Raw genomic sequence first — 17550 nt, 5'->3', positions numbered from 1 at the left:
ACTATGACGAAAGAAAAATCAAAATGTTACATCTGACTAAAAGTCGGACTAAAAACCTGCTCATTATATCGCTGTCTTTTGAATAAGTAGAAACTTTTCATTTAGACATTAGTTGAAATTGAAACTTTATAATTAAATAAAATGAAACAATATTTCAAATTCTTGGGTTTACTTTTAATTGCAGTGTGCATTTCAAGTGAAGAATTAAGAAATAAATTCGAACTGCCAACGAATTTAAAAACTACAAATGGTCAATGCCGTATGTAATATTTTTGAAATTTTCTTAATTTACAAACTTTACAAAAAAAATTCATTTCACGAATTTCGTTTATCTCTCGAAAACAAAATGTTACTTAAAATAAACTTTAAATTTCATTTCTGAAACCATTTCTATAATTTATAAATTTTTATTTATGAATGCAGAGCATTAAATTTTAGTTTTTAAATTTAAAAATTCTTGTAAAGAATTTCGAGAAAATTCTTTGTAAAACATAGGCTTCTTGCTTTTGAATTAGTAGATCACGGTTGCCACAAAAATTTAGTTGTTTTTTCCCTAACTTTTCCCTAATTTACAGACAAAATTTTTACTTTTTCCCTGATGCTAAAAAATATTCTGATTCGCACTCCAATAATTATTAGTTTATATTATATATAATTTTTTATTTATTTGATTTTAATTTATTTAAATTTAATTTTCGTTTAATTTTCCAAGTGAAAATTTGCTTAATATTGAAAATGTTATCAAAGTTTTTAATTAAAAAAAAAAATTGTTCTTAAAATCACATTTAAAAAATTTCTAATTCACATTTCTAATTTTTTTTTATGCTCTTGGCATAACGAAATTTGAAAGTCCCTTCTATTGTAGTGCAGTAATTTTGGAATTGTATAGTGATGAAAACGGCAAATATTATGTACATAGGTACTAAAAGTATAAATAATTAAAAACAACAAAAAATTAATTTAGTCTAAGGAACTAAAATTTTCTAATTAATATTTGTAACAGAAGTTTGTTAAAATGCTTTCATAAAAGAAATATTTTATTTTCTTACAGATTTTATATTATCAAGGAGAAACGAGTTAGGTTGAAATTCTACAAATACCCAATTGCACGTCACTGTGTGAATTAAGTAACTATCAGGAATTAATAAAAAATGTTATTCCCGTTGAGGAAATGTCAGAATGTTGTGATAATGGATCAGAACATTGTATTTTAAAATAAAGTTCGCCATTCTAAGTAATGTTCTCTTATAAAATGTAAACAAATATACATATGTACAGATCTATTACTATCATAAAAGAAACTTTGATCTTTCCGTGAAAAAGTAAAAGATTTTACAATTCAGTTAGAAATGTCAAACGAAAAAGAAATATTTATTAAAATTATTAGTAATATAAAAACAATAATAAAAAAATAAGTTTCTCGAATGTGTAAATTTCTAAAGTAAAAATAATCGTATATTAGGAAAAAGTTACTATAATTATAAAGTATAATAATTTTAAATAATTGTATAAATCATAAAATATTTGTAAATATAATATATTTCATTTATTAATAAATAAATAATAAATTGTTTTTTAATAGCAAATTCAATAAATTGTTTTATATTCATATGTGATGGTTAACAATTTTTAGTGACTTAACCTCCAAATAACCTTCAAATATTAAAATCTCTTAGATATCAAGTTTTTTCCATTTTTTTTAAAATTATTCGTAACGAATATTAGAAATATTAGAATATTAGAAATTATTGTTTTCAATAAAAGTTGAAAAGTTTACTCATTTTTTAAGTGCTGAAAAAATAAAAATTTATTATCGTGAAAACAATAAAAAAAAATGTCATATCTGACTAAAACGTGGAATTCTTTTCTTGGCATCTTTGTATTGTGCATTCGCAGTCTTTGGGATAAGAAAAATCTTTTCATATCTCCATATTTAAAAATTTATAATTAAATAAAATGAAACTATATCTTAAATTTTGGGGATTACTTTTAATTGCAGTGTGCATTTCAAGTGAAGAATTAGAAAATGAATTCGAACTGCCAAGGAATTTGAAACTACAAATGGTCAATGCCGTATGTTATATGTTTTTTTTTAATTTTCAATATTTGTAAACTTAAAAATAATTTCATTTAATAAATTTCAATTATCTCTTAATAAAAAGTAAATACTTTTTAAAAATTATAATTTATATAAGTTTTAATATAATGCTAAGTAGTAATAATAAAATAGAATTCGATAAAATTTTCTTTACGTTAATAATTAACAATAAAAGGTTTACAAATAATATTTAGTAGTCAAATGAACTTTGATTCGTTTGGTTAGTAAATATTATTGATTTATAATAATGGTAATGTTAACATTAATTAAATGGTGTTTCTTCCTTTTTTTTAAATGAATTCCAGATTAATTTTCTGTATAAATGTAAATAATTCTTTCTGAAAAAATTAAATATTTTACCATAGATTTTTAGACATGGAGATCGTACACCACAACCAATTTATAATGAGACGTATCCAAATGATCCATTTGCAAACGAGACTTATTATCCTCTGGGATTTGGGGCATTGACAAACGTAATTTACACTTATCTGAATTAAAATATTCGTTTACAATTATTTTATTCTATTTTTCATATTTTTTTTGTTAAATGATTCAGCATTATCTTTCATAAATCACAATATCTATCAATAACTTTGTAGGGCGGAAAATTAAGAGCCTTTGAATTGGGTACTTTTTTAAGGAGTAGATATAACGAATTTTTGGGTGCCACTTACATTCCTGAAGATATTACTCCCATAAGTACTTATATAGATAGGGCAAAAATGACCCTACTTGCTGTTCTAGCTGCTTTGTACCCTCCAGATGCAGTACAAAAGTGGCATCCGACTCTTAATTGGCAGCCAATACCAATAATTTATGAGAAAATTGATAACGATATTTTACTATTTTCTAGAAGATGTCCGAAGTACGTAAGCACCCTTTTAAACCACTTTCAAAAAATATATAAAGTAATTTAAAAAAAATTACTTAATATTTTTTTCGAAATTATTATCAATTACTCTTTTTAAGGTACAAAAAAATGTGGAAAGAAATTGAAGAATCAGAGGAAGTAAAGCAAATGTTTGGAAAATTCAAATCACTTACAAACAATTTGACAAATTTCATGGGAAAAAACATTACAACGCCCGCTGATGTATCTTCTGTTTATAATATACTTTCTTGTCACAAATCAATGAACCTACCGATTCCGAATTGGGCTGAAAAAATATTGGTAAATAATGATTTCCTAGAGGCTATTGAGATATTAGCAAAAATAGGCAACTACAATGATACAATGAAAAAAATTAATGGAGGTAAACTAAATTTTTGTTCTGCTAATTTGGTAATTATTTTGTATTGATTATAGTTTGAATTTCATGATTGTTAAATTTTTATTTCTATACTTCATCAGACAATTATTTAATTTTCAGGACCACTTTTGAAACAAATGACAAATGATATGATAGCCAAAAGGAGCGGAAAATTAAAGAAAGGAACGAAAATTAAACTTTACAGCAGTCATGACGTTAATTTATATGCTCATCTTTATGCTCTTGGCATAACAAAATTTGATCGTCCCTTCTATTGTAGTGCAGTAATTTTGGAATTGTATAGTGATAAAGAAGGCAACTATTACGTACAGGTACTAAAAATATAAATACATAAATAGAATAAAAATTAATTTAGTCTAAGGAAATAAATTGTCTAAGTATTTGTGACCCTAGTTTTTTAAAATGCTTTATAACGTAAATATTTTAATTTCTTAGATTCTATATTATAAAGGGGACACAAGTAGGGTTGAAATTCTCGAAATACCCAATTGTTCGTCAATGTGTGAATTAAATAAATATCAGGAATTCATAAAAAAAGTAATTCCCATTGACGAAAATGCAGAATGTTGTGGATCCGAACATTGTACTTTAATAGAAAGTTCGACATTCTGAGTAATGTTTACTTATAAAATGTAAACCAGTAATAAATTAATAAATATAACAATAAAAACTAAAATTGACTTCTTAAAATTTTATTAATTTCTTCCTTTTCCATCACATGATTAGGTTAACTAGCATTGATAAAACAATAACTATTTTTCATTAAGGCACAGGAAATATTACTAATTTTTATTAAAATATTACCAATTTTTTAGTAGTTTTAATATCGTTTACTTAAAAATTTAGTAACAGTGATAAAAAATGGTTCAAAATAACTAAAAGTTAAAAAACATTTAACATTCTGAATCAGTGTCTCCGCTAAATAGAATTCAGAGACATAAAAATTTATTCGATCCAAAAATATATGAATTTATTAGAATTCAAACATCATTAACAAAAATACATACAAAATTATTTCTATTACAAAAGAAACTTTGTTCTTTCCTTGAAAAGTAATCTAAAAGTTAACCTCCAAATAACCTTCACAGTATTACAATCTCTTAGATAGCAAGTTTTTTACATTTCTTTTTAAATAAAATTTTTAGCATTGAATATAAGAAATTATTGTTTTCTACAAAAGTTGAAAAGTTTATTTATTTTTTAAGTGCTGAAAAAATAAAAATTTATTACCGTGAAAAAAATGTCATATCTGACTAAAACGTGGCACTCTTTTCTTGGCTTCTTTGTATTCTGCATTCGAAATCTTTGGAATAAGAAAAAACTTTTAATTTCCTTATATTGAAAATTATATAATTCAATAAAATGAAATTATATTCTAAATTTTGGGGATTACTTTTAATTGCAGTGTGCATTTCAAGTGAAGAATTAGGAAGTGAATTCGAACTGCCAAGGAATTTGAAACTACAAATGGTCAACGCCGTATGTTACATAATCTTTTTTAATTTTCAATATTTGTGTATTTTCAATATTTATTTCAAAAATTTCGATTATCTCTTAATAAAAAGTTTTGACCTTCACCTATTATATTTAAATTTTAAAGAATAATGTTACTCGAAAGAAACTTTAATTTTACTTTTAAAACTATTTACATAATTTACAAATTTTTACTGATGAATGCAGAACATTAAACTTTAGTACTTATATTTAAAAATTCTTGTAAATCGTAAATCTGGTCAGCACCATATGGCAGTAAGAATTCCAAGAAGGAACTGAACTGCCATCTAGCGATGACTTTGGCGTTCGCAGGTGGAGTGTTGCATCTCCATATTGAATCTTCTGGATTTTGATTCTTTTGCTTAGTAAACATCATTGATTGATAATGTTAATGATAACATTAGCATTTTTTAAAAATGTTTTTCGTATTAATTTCCTGTACATTATTTTAGCATAAATGTAAAATATTTCTGTGTTTAAATTTTTAATTTTTTACGGCAGGTTTTTAGGCATGGTGATCGTACACCACAACCAATTTATGGTGAGACGTATCCAAATGATCCATTCGTAAATATGACCTATTATCCTCTGCGATATGGTGATTTAACAAACGTAATTTATACTTATTTCAATAAAAACATATTCAAAATTATTTTATTATAGCTTTCATAATTTTATTTGCTAAATAATTTAGTTTATCATAATTTAAAGACTAATTTAAAGAATATTTATTGATTTAAAGAGTCTAAATGACAGTATCAATTAATATCTTTGTAGGTTGGAAAATTAAGAGCCTTTACATTAGGCACTTTTTTAAGGAAGAGATACAACAAATTTTTGGGTGACTCTTATATTCCTGAAGATATTACTTCCATAAGTACATATATAGATAGGGCAAAAATGACCCTACTTGCTGTTCTAGCTGCTTTGTACCCTCCAGATGCAGTACAAAAGTGGCATCCGACTCTTAATTGGCAGCCAATACCAATACTTTTTGAAAAAATTGACGACGATTTTTTGCTGTTTTCTAGAAGATGTCCTAAGTACATACTTTTAAAATCACATTTAAACAAAAACATAAACTAAATTTTTCCTTATTGTAAGCATACATTTCAATTTATCTTTTTAAGCTACATAAAAATGTGGAAAGAAGTTAGAGAATCAGAGGAAATAAGGGAAATGTTTGTAAAAATCAAATCACTTACAAATAATGTGACAAAATTAACAGGAAAAAACATGACAAATCACAATGATTTATTCTCTCTTTCTAATACACTTTCTTGTCAACAATCAATGAACCTATCAATTCCGAATTGGGCTCAAGAATTATTAACGAATAATGAATTCCTGGAGGCTGTTGAAATAGTAACAAAAGTAATGAACTACAATGATACAATGAAAAAAATAAATGGAGGTGAATTTATTTTTCTTAATTTAATTTACCTTTAAAGGGTTATGTATTTTTAATTTATGTTTAGTATTAATTTCATGCTTGTTAAATTTTTTAATTTCTTTGCTATATCCGACAATTATTAAAAATTTTAGGACCTCTTTTGAAGCAAATGACAAATGATATGATAGCCAAAAAGAATGGAACATTAAAAGCAGGAAAGAAAATTAAACTTTACAGCGCTCATGATGTTAATGTCTCCGGACATCTTTATGCTCTTGGCTTAAAGAAATTTGAAAATCCCTTCTATTGTAGTGCAGTAATTTTGGAATTGTATAGTGATGAAGAAGACAACTATTACGTACAGGTATTAAAAGTATAAATAAATAAAAAGAGTAAATAATTTATTTAGTCTAAGTAACCAAATTGTCTAAATAGATACTTGTAACAGCAGTTTATCAAAATGCTTTCATAATAGAAATATTTTATTTTCCTAGATTGTATATTATAAAGGAGATACAAGTAAGGTTGAAATTCTAGAAATACCCAATTGTTCTTCAATGTGTGAAATAAATAAATATCAAGAATTAATAAAAAATGTAATTCCCATTGATGCAAATGCGGAATGTTGTGGATCAGAACATTGTACTTTAATAGAAAGTTCGACATTCTGAATACTGTTTACTTATAAAATGTAAACCAGTAATAAATTAATAAATATAACAAAAAGAAACTAAAAATTGACTGTTGATAATTGTAATTGTTTCCTTTTCCATTACATGATTAAGTTAACTAATATTAATAGAACTATTATTCATTAACATATAAGACACATTACCATTTGTCAATTGCAATGTTTGTTAAAGAATGCTAATTTTTTTCAGAAACAAATCGAAAATAGGATAAAGTAATGAATAAAAGCTATTAATTTTTATTGTAATGGATAAAATTTTAGTAAAAAATAAACTTTATTATAGTATGAAAGTAAATAAAAAAATATTTAAAAAATTAATAAAAAAAACTTTATGAAAACAAACAAACAAAAGCATATACAAAAGTCTAACTTTAGATATGGACAAAAAGAGTGAATGTAAAAATATGAAGAATATTATAGTTAATTAATAGTACATATATTGTTGCAGTAAAAAAAATTAAAAAAGAATAAAAAATAATATGCAAACAAAAAGAACAAAAGCATACACAAAAGTCTTATTTCATATGTGAACAAAAAGAATGAATGAAAGAATAGGAAGATAATTATTGTTTTCCACAAAAGTTAAAATGTTTATTCATTTTTTAAGTGCTGAAGAAATAAACACAATGTCATATCTGACCAGAGAGAAACTGAGAGTAGGCACGTAATGGGAATGAGTTGTTTCATTCCTAGCAGCTAAAAGTTGTACTTAGGGGTGTAGTTTGAAGTTTAAATTTCGCGGGTTGCTTTGATTGGTTAAGACATTTTTCCTCCCTCGAAAGTTATACGCACACCATCGGAAGTACCCCAATACTAATGAATATTTAGTGTACATAAACCTAACCGACCATTTCCGATCGTATTCGGCCAACACCGTTACACCCCTAAAGTACCACTGTTGACCGTTAGGAATAGAACTCATTCCCATTTACGTGCCTACTTTCAGTTTCTCTCTGATCTGACTAAAACGTGCCATTCTTTTCTTGCCATCTTTACACTGTGTTCACAATTTTTAGAATAGGAAAAAACTTTCAATTTCTCCATATTTAAAGTATTATAATTAAATAAAATGAAATTATATTTTGAATTTTGGGGATTACTTTTAATTGCAGTGTGCATTTCAAGTAAAGAATTAAGAAATAAGTTTTCACTGCCAAGGAATTTGAAACTACAAATGGTCAACGCCGTATGTTACACATAATCTTTTCTAATTTTCTATATTTGTAAACTTTAAAACAATTTGGCATGCCAACAATTTCATTTTATAAATTTCGATTATTTCTTAATAAAAAATTTTTACCTATACACTGGAACCCCGCTCGAGTGACTGTTTACAAAGCATTTATTTAGAGCGGGGCTCTAGTGTATAAGTTTTATATAACGATAATAAAATTAAATCTTTTATTTCACTTAATAACTTGATTAAATTAAATAAATTAAATTCTGTAATTTTTTTCCAAATAAAACTTAGAAATATTAATACTTTTCTAATATCAATATTTTCATAACATTTGAAACATAATTTTCACGACAAGATTATGCTTATTATTGTAAAAATGTCATCAAAGTTTTTATTGAAAAACACTGTAAAAAGAAAGTCTTATTTTAAGGCAGGAAAGTGCCCTTAAATTAATATGCAACATTTTTAAGGCAGTATGTGCTGAATTTACGCACGTATTTTGTATCCTTTAACATTATAACAGACAGTGCTGAATTTAAGACCGATCTTAAATTAAGATTTACTTTTTACTGTGAAATAAATAAATTATTCTCAAAATAACATTTTTAACTAAAAAAAATTTTTTAATTAATTTTCTTTTATCAACGTTAAATTTTAGCACTTGAGAACTCCAAAGTCACCACCAGATGGCAGTAATATTAAATCTTCTTAATTCTGATTCTTTTGCTTAGTAAATATTATTGATTAATAATTTTAATGTTAAAATTAATTTAATTGCTGTTTTTTTTTAATGTATTCCGTATTAATTTTCTGTTCGATATTTCAGCGTAAATGTAAAATATTTCTCAGTAAAATTTATTTATTTTTTACGACAGGTTTTTAGACATGGAGATCGAACACCACAACCTATTTATGGTGAGACGTATCCAAATGATCCATTTGCAAACATGACCTATTCTCCTCTGGGATATGGTGCTATGACAAATGTAATTTACATTTATTCCAATTGAAACATATTCAAAATTTTTCTATTGTAGTTTTTTTTCAAATGTTATTTACTAAATAATTTGGTTTATAATAACTTTAAGACTAATTTAAAGACTCTTTACTACTTTACAGATTTAAGATCTTTAATTAATGACAATATCTATAATTAACTTTGTAGATTGGAAAATTAAGAGCCTTTAGATTGGGTACTTTTTTAAGGAGGAGATATAATAAATTTTTGGGTACCACTTACATTCCTGAAGATATTACTTCTATAAGTACATATGTAGATAGGGCAAAAATAACCCTTCTTGCTGTTCTAGCTGCTTTGTACCCTCCAAATTCAGTACAAAAGTGGCATCCAACTCTTAATTGGCAGCCAATACCAATACTCTTCGAAAAAGTTGAAGACGATTTTTTACTATATTCTAGAAGATGTCCTAAGTACATACTTTTTGAATTACTTTTAAATAAGGACATAAATTTAATTCTTCCCTATTTTATCCATAAATTAAAATTTTTCTTTTTAAGGTACACAAAAATGTGGAAAGAAGTTGAAGAATCAGAGGAAATAAAGCAAAGGCTTGGAGAATTCAAATCACTTACAAACGAACTGACAAAATTAACAGGAAAAAACATTACAAATCTCAGTGATATATTTTCTCTTTCAAATTTACTTTCTTGTCAACAATCGATGAAACTACCGATTCCAAAATGGGGTAAAGAATTATTGATGAATAATGAATTCCAGGAGGCTGTTCACATAACAGAAAAAGTGATGAACTACAATGATACAATGAAACAAATAATTGGAGGTGAATTCAATTCTTTATATATAATTTATGTTTAGAGGGTTATGTATTTTTAATTTATGTTTAGTATTACTTTCATGCTTATTAAACTTTTTATTTTCTTTGCAATATCCGACAATTATTACAAATTTTTAGGTCCACTTTTGAAACAAATGACAAACGATATGTTAGCCAAAAAGAACGGAACATTAAGAGAAGGAAAGAAAATGAAACTTTACAGCGCTCATGATGTTAATGTCTATGTACAACTGTATGCTCTTGGCATAGAAAAATTTGAAAGTCCTTTCTATTGTAGTGCAGTAATTTTGGAATTGTATAGTGATAAAGAAGGAAACTATTACGTACAGGTACTAAAAATATAAATACATAAAAAGAATAAAAATTAATTTAGTCTAAGGAAATAAATTGTCTAAGTGTTTGTGTCCCTAGTTTGTTAAAATGCTTTATAACAATAATTTTTATATTCTTAGATTCTATATTATAAAGGGGACACAAGTAAGGTTGAAATTCTAGAAATACCCGATTGTACGTCAATGTGTGAATTAAATAAATATCAGGAATTAATAAAAAATGTAATTCCCATTGATGCAAATGCGGAATGTTGTGGATCAGAACATTGTACTTTAAAAGAAAGTTCGACATTCTGAGTAATGTTTACTTATAAAATGTAAACAAATAAAAAAGAATAAATATATCAAAAGTAAACTAAAAATTGACTTTTGGAAATTTTTAATTACTTCCTTTTCCTTTACATGATTAGGTTAACTATTATTGATAAAACTAACTATTTAAGGCACAATGCACATTACTAATTTTTTATAAATATAATATTAATGAAACAATATTTTTAGTAAATACTAATAATAATAATTTGGTAATATTTTTAATAAAGTATTACCCATTTTTTAATAATTTTAATTTCGTTTACTTAACGATTTTTAGTGAGTTAACCTCCAAATAACCTTCAAGTATTACAATCTCTTAGATAGCGCGTTTTTTTCATTTCTTTTTAAATAAAATTTGAAACTTTAAAGAATATTAGAAATTATTGTTTTCCACAAAAGTTGAAACGTTTATTTATTTTTTAAGTGCTAAAAAATTTATTGTCTTAAAAAAAAAATTGCATATCTGATTAAAACGTGGCATTCTTTTCTTGGCATCTTTGTATTGTGGGTTCGCAATCTTTGGAATAAGAAAAAACTTTTAATTTCTCCATATTTAAAATTATGTAATTAAATAAAATGAAAATATATTTTAAATTTTGGGGTTTACTTTTAATTGCAGTGTGCATTTCAAGTAGAGAATTAAAAAATAAATTTGCACTGCCAAGGAATTTGAAACTACAAATGGTCAACGCCGTATGTTACATAATCTTTTTTAATTTTCAATATTTGTAAACTTTAAAATAATTTAATTTCATAAATTTCGAAAGTGTCAATTATCATCTCCATATTGAATATCAATGCAACAATACTTTATGTCAAAATTTAACAATAAAAGATTTACAAATAATATTTATTTAGCAAATGAATTTTGATTTGTTTGCTTAGTAAATATTATTGATTATATCAACAACAACAACAACAACAACAATATTATTGATTAATGTTAACATTAATTTAATGGTGGTTTTTTAATTAATTCCGTATTAATTTTCGGTTTGCTATGTCAGTGTACATATAAAAATATTTCTGTGTAGAAATGTTTAATTTTTTACCGCAGGTTTTTAGACATGGAGATCGTACACCAAATCCACTTTATAGTGAAACGTATCCAAATGATCGATTTGTTAACGAGACGTATTATCCTATAGGTTTTGGGGCTTTGACAAAAGTAATTTACATTTATTTTACACTTATCTTAATTGAAACATGTTCAAAATTGTTTTATTATAGTTTTTCATATTTTATTTGATAAATAATAATTTAAAGACTAATTAAATAACTAATTTAAAGTTTTTATGTAAGGTAACTATTTACAATTTTACAGGTGGGAAAATTAAGAGCCTATAAATTAGGTAAATTTTTAAGGAGGAGATATAATACATTTTTGGGTACAACTTACATTCCTGAAGATATTACTCCTAGAAGTACACACATAGATAGGGCAAAAATGACCCTACTTCTTGTTCTGGCTGCTCTGTACCCTCCAAATTCAATCCAAAAATGGCATCCAACACTTAAGTGGCAGCCTATACCGATAGATTATCAAAAAATTGACGACGATATTTTACTATTTTCCAGAAGATGTCCGAAGTACGTCTGTTCACTCTTTTAAATTATTTTGAAACAAAAATATAAATAATTTTTTTTTTGAATTTACACATTTTTGTATTTTTTTCAATTTTTCTTTTTAAGGTACAAAGAAATGTTTAGCGAAATTGAAAAATTGGAAGAAGTAAAGGAAATGTTTGGAGAATTTAAATCACTTACACGCAAACTGACAGAATTAACGGGAAAAGATATTACTACTCCTACTGATGTATTTTCATTTTACAATTTACTTATTTGTCAAAAATCAATGAAACTACCGATTCCGAATTGGGCTGAAGAATTATTGGCGAACAATGAATTCCTAGAGGCTGTTGAAGTATTGGAAAAATTGAGGAACTATAATGATACGATGAAAAAAATGAATGGAGGTAAAATTTTTTTTATTAAGAGCTTTTAAACCATTATAATGTTACAGTTTTATAAAACATGCTTTCAACAAACTGTGCGGTCTTTATGCTGTTAAATCCTTTTTTTAGAAAAGAATTTAATCATTATATTGTTTAGTTTCTAAAAACTTTTTTGGGTTGTTAAACACCAAAAAAAGTTGCATTCTTTTTTGAATGAGACAATTATTAAAATTTTAGGACGACTCTTGAAACAAATGACAACAGATATGATAGCCAAACAGAGTGAAAAATTAAAGGAAGGAAAGAAAATTAAACTTTACAGCGCTCACGATGTTAATGTTTATGGACAACTTTATGCACTTGGCATATCAAAATTTGAAAGTCCCTTCTATTGTAGTGCAGTAATTTTGGAATTGTATAGTGATAATGAAGACAACTATTACGTGCAGGTACTAAAAGTATAAATAAATAAAAATAATAAAGAATTATTTTAGTCTAAGTAACCAAATTGTCTAAATCTGTACTTGTAACCCCACAATTTTCTCAAAATGCTTTCATAAAAGAAATATTTTATTTTTTTACAGATTCTATATTACCAAGGAGAAACAAGTAAGGTTGAAATTCTGAAAATACCCAATTGTACGTCAATGTGTGAATTAAGGAAATATCAAGAATTATTAAAAAAAGTAATCCCCGGTGAGGATGAGTTGGAATGTTGTGACAATGAATTAGAATATTGTTCTTTACAAGAAACTTCATTTTTCTGATCTTTCTTCGATTTATAAATTATGTTTACTTATAAAAATGTAAACAAACAAATAAGTGAATAAATGTCACTGAAACTGAAATGGACTTTTTTAAATGACCTTCTTTTCTTTCTCGTGTGAAATTTTACTAGTTTGCAACAAAATATTAATATGTCTTTATTAAACAGCAGCAAACATCAAATAGTCCATTAAAAATGATAAAACATCCTTAACATTATGAATCTGTGTCTGAATCATCACTAAATAGAATTAAGAGACTTAAAAATTTGTTCGATTCAAAAATACAGCAACTCATTGAAATTCAAACATTATTAACAAATATACATACAAATCTATTACCTTCATAAAAGAAAATTTCTCCTTTCCTTGAAAAGTAAAAGATTTTACAACTTAGTTACAAATGCCAAACAAAAATAACGACAGATTTTCTCACTAAGGACATATATATGTACACTAAGGAGCAAACTAAGGACACATCCGAGTTAAAGCCTCTATATAAGAAATATCTCGTGCTGTTTTCCCTAAAGTAAACTTTTTACTCCCCCGTGAATTGACGCTGGACCCTTTAACAAAACAAAATTACAATGACATGGTCATTTCGTGTTTCACTAGGTTGTAAGAAGATGTTACGTATTATTTACAAGTTGTACGACAACCAATTCATAGGCATTGTTAAATGTTCGCCAACAGAGTCTTCTACCACCCACCATGAGCAGATGCATCACTGGTAGGAGACTTTTATTTATTTTTTCTTCTTATTTTCAAAAATCACTTAAATTGGTTTGTCAAAAAAATAGCTCACTCTCTAACTCCAGCTGATTGGCTATTCATGATTTTTGCCCCAACAAATGTCATCTACAAAGTGGTTTTGGTGAGCTTGTTTGCAAAGTCGCGGACATTTTCTGGTTTCTCGTGTACAATATTTATTGACGAAGGACATTTAAAGTCATTTTATACCGGGAATTCGTTTTTGTTCGAGAATATAGAAACATCTGGATCTTTTCAAAAAAAAATTATTGTTTCTTCAATATAGTGTGAGAAAAGAAATTTTGAAATTATTCTTCGAATTTTTTTTGTCTTCTTTTTGGAAGATATTTTTATGTTTTAAAACTGTTATATTTCTTGTAACTTATTTATGTACTTCAATTCTGATTTTTCTATTTTTAGTCTGGATTTCTTGTAATAATTGTATTAGAGTTTTACCTTCTCGAACTAAAATTATAATTTATTCAAGTTCTTTTTGAAATAATAAAGAAGTAAAAAAAATAGAATTTACTACTTTTTTTACGATCTGTTGCTATTTGAAATTTTTTTTTCAGATTTGTGACACTAAAAGTTCTATCTATGTGTGAGAATTTGCACTACTTTAAATTCGCTAATCGTTGAAATAGAAAAATTATTTTCAAACATTTAAATAAAATTATCTGCAAACATTCAATTATTTTCGAAAATAATACAATTTCCACAGGAATTAAATTACACGGAAAAAAATATTCACCTGGAACAGCTACAAATTTTGCTAGATTAGCCAAATGTTTAGTTGTTTCAGTTAAGACTTTCACTATTTTAGAGAAACTTATCGCTGTTCCAGATAAAATTTTTTTTCCGTGTATTTAAAGCAATATTTTCATAAAATTTTTCGAAAAAATTCAATTATTTAAAAATATTTTTATAAAATTCTTTGCAAAAAATTCAATTATTTTAATAACTATTTAACTAATAACTCATCGCAGGAATTCAATTATTTTTTATGAAATTTTAAATAAATTCCTGGAAAGATGTAATTATTCTTAAAAATTTTATTAAAATTCTTCAAAAGAATTAAATTATTAAAAAAAAATGTTTCATAACATTATCTGCAAACATTCAATTATTTTCGAAAATAATAAAATTTTCACAGGAATTAAATTATTTAAAACAATATTTTCATAAAATTTTTCGAAAAAAATCTATTATTTAAAAAGATTTTTACAAAACTGTTAAAAAGAATTCAATTATTTAAAAAAATTCATTAAAGTTCTGCGGAAGAATACAACTTTTTTTATAAATAATAAAATTCCTTAGAGGATTTTAATTATTTAAAAGAAATTTTAAGAAAATACGTTTCAAAAATTCAATTATTTTCATAATTAATGCAACGCGTCACAGGTTTTCAATTATTTAAAATTTTTTAAATAAAATTCGTTGCAAAATTCTTTTCAATTGTCACATTTTGAGGAACAATAATCCCCCTTGAATTTGTGACCAAGAAATAAAACTTTGGTCTAAAATTGTTCGAGTTATGAATTTTCTTTCGATTTTTTTTCAATTTTTTTTCAATTTTCGTTTTTCTGATACGGGCGGGTGGGAACGCTGGCTATCAAAAATTTATTCAAAAAATTCTAAATTGTCACATTTTAAGGAGCAATAATCTCTCTTTAATTTGTGACCAAGAAATAAAAAATTGGTCAAAAATTGTTCAAGTTATGAATTTTTGTTGAACTTTTCTTTTAATTTTCGTTTTTCTGATACGGGCGGGTGGGAACGCTGGCTATCAAAAATTTATTTAAACAATTTTCAATTGTCACATTTTAAGGAGCATTAATCCCCCTTTAATTTGTGACCATGAAATAAAAATTTGGTCTAAAATTGTTCGAGTTATGGATTTTTTTTCGATTTTTTTTCAATTTTCGTTTTTCTGATACGGGCGGGTGGGAACGCTGACTATCAAAAATTTATTTAAACAATTTTCAATTGTCACATTTTAAGGAGCATTAATCCCCCTTTAATTTGTGACCATGAAATAAAAATTTGGTCTAAAATTTTTCGAGTTATGAATTTTTTTTCGATTTTTTTTCAATTTTCGTTTTTCTGATACGGGCGGGTGGGAACGCTGGCTATCAAAAATTTATTCAAAAAATTCTAAATTGTCATATTTTAAGGAGCAATAATCTCTCTTTAATTTGTGACCAAGAAATAAAAAATTGGTCAAAAATTATTCAAGTTATGAATTTTTGTTGAACTTTTTTTTTAATTTTCGTTTTTCTGATACGGGCGGGTGGGAACGCTGGCTATAAAAAATTTATTTAAAAAATTTTCAATTAGCACATTTTGAGGAACAATAATCCCCCTTTAATTTTCGACCAAGAAACAAAAAATTGGTCAAAAAGTATTCAAGTTATGAATTTTTGTTGAATTTTTTTTACAATTTTCGTTTTTCTGATACGGGCGGGTGGGAACGCTGGCTATCAAAAATTTATTTAAAAAATTGAAAATAATTGAAATTGGGATAAGAATTTTTTTTGACATTTATGAAAATAATTTAACTTTGGAGAAGAATTTTGTTATTTATAAAGATAATTGGGATATTTACGAGAATTTTTTTTTCAAATTTTGAACATAGTAGAATTTTATTTTTCTTTCTTAAAATAATTGAATTTCTGCAATTACTTGTAATTTCTTCAAAATTAAATTTTTTTAGTGTTTTCAACAAAAATTTAAATTAGAAAATTTTTAAAATTGCTAATTTTATTTAAAAATGAATTTCGAGGAATTCCTTTAAAATTGTATTAAAAATAATTGGAATCCTGTGATGAGATTTATTAGTTATGAAAATAATTGAATTTTTTTTAGTGCATGCAAAATGAATAATTTACATTTTTAGTCTTTACTGTATTAGTCAGTAATTTTCGAAAATATATTTAAAAAGAACATTTCGTATATAAAGTAAAAATTCGATAGAAGAAAAATTGGAATTCGTGATTAAGTATATAATTTAATAACGATTGGAAAAATTATAGAAGAAAGAGGAGACCACGTCATTCAACTAAATTAACCATCCACCATCCCTCTAATTTTGACCTCAAAACTTAATTAAGAACCAATATATCCTATACATTCTGTAAAAGCCGAATACTAAAAGGAAATGATCCGACAAAAGGATCTGGAAGCCAATATATATATGACAACCGAAAAAAGAATACAATAAAAAAAATTAAAGAAAAAAATATATATAGAAAGAAGAAGAAGGAGAGGAAAAATAAATCCCACCTCGTGATTAACACCGGATTTTATCTAAAGGTCCATTTCTTTTTTGGAGACCGCATGCTCATTACACTCTCATCCCAAGAGTCTGTAATTCGGTCTTTCGTCTTTCCTTTCTCGCACCTGCGAAAATGATGACGAGAGAACTTAAAAGGATTTTTGCCGTTGAGAATATTGTCCTCTCGTCTCGCACTAGGAGTGTCACTTTTCA

The 17550-nt window shown here is 25.7% G+C and overlaps 3 protein-coding genes across 7 annotated transcripts in view; 2 read left to right on the top strand and 1 right to left on the bottom strand.

Annotated features, from left to right (window-relative positions):
• The window catches only part of LOC122506050 (tubulin polyglutamylase TTLL4-like), a 369559-nt gene that overhangs the window by 236954 nt on the left and 115055 nt on the right, over positions 1-17550 (bottom strand). The gene's annotated exons all lie outside the window — the stretch shown is intronic.
• On the top strand, positions 1858-7012 carry LOC122506047. The gene is made up of 13 exons (XM_043618019.1): positions 1858-2073; positions 2464-2574; positions 2701-2966; positions 3071-3354; positions 3472-3683; positions 3808-3970; positions 4219-4223; positions 4729-4851; positions 5368-5478; positions 5644-5909; positions 5997-6280; positions 6412-6623; positions 6754-7012. The coding sequence occupies exons 1-13, from the start codon at positions 1957-1959 to the stop codon at positions 6928-6930; spliced, it is 2331 nt and encodes a 776-aa protein (XP_043473954.1). The 5' UTR covers positions 1858-1956; the 3' UTR covers positions 6931-7012.
• Positions 7631-13397, top strand: LOC122506046. Its single transcript, XM_043618017.1, has 12 exons — positions 7631-8136; positions 9006-9116; positions 9296-9561; positions 9649-9932; positions 10065-10276; positions 10400-10573; positions 11171-11287; positions 11652-11762; positions 11919-12184; positions 12287-12570; positions 12787-12998; positions 13134-13397. Exons 1-12 carry the CDS (start codon positions 8020-8022, stop codon positions 13314-13316), a joined length of 2337 nt encoding a protein of 778 aa, XP_043473952.1. The 5' UTR covers positions 7631-8019; the 3' UTR covers positions 13317-13397.

Source organism: Leptopilina heterotoma, unplaced genomic scaffold, assembly GCF_015476425.1.
Source record: "Leptopilina heterotoma isolate Lh14 unplaced genomic scaffold, ASM1547642v1 Lhet_39, whole genome shotgun sequence".
NCBI classification, from domain to species: Eukaryota; Metazoa; Arthropoda; class Insecta; order Hymenoptera; family Figitidae; genus Leptopilina; species Leptopilina heterotoma.
Note: the sequence above shows the minus strand (reverse complement) of the source record. Positions and strands in the feature narration are given on the sequence as shown.

Coding starts and splice junctions, on each gene's coding strand:
- LOC122506047 (XM_043618019.1), top strand. CDS start 1,957: ATGAAACTATATCTTAAATTTTGGGGATTACTTTTAATTGCAGTGTGC. Junction 2,575..2,700: donor GATTTGGGGCATTGACAAAC/GTAATTTACACT, acceptor ATAACTTTGTAG/GGCGGAAAATTAAGAGCCTT. Junction 5,910..5,996: donor TTTTCTAGAAGATGTCCTAA/GTACATACTTTT, acceptor TATCTTTTTAAG/CTACATAAAAATGTGGAAAG.
- LOC122506046 (XM_043618017.1), top strand. CDS start 8,020: ATGAAATTATATTTTGAATTTTGGGGATTACTTTTAATTGCAGTGTGC. Junction 9,562..9,648: donor TATTCTAGAAGATGTCCTAA/GTACATACTTTT, acceptor TTTCTTTTTAAG/GTACACAAAAATGTGGAAAG. Junction 12,999..13,133: donor AAGACAACTATTACGTGCAG/GTACTAAAAGTA, acceptor ATTTTTTTACAG/ATTCTATATTACCAAGGAGA.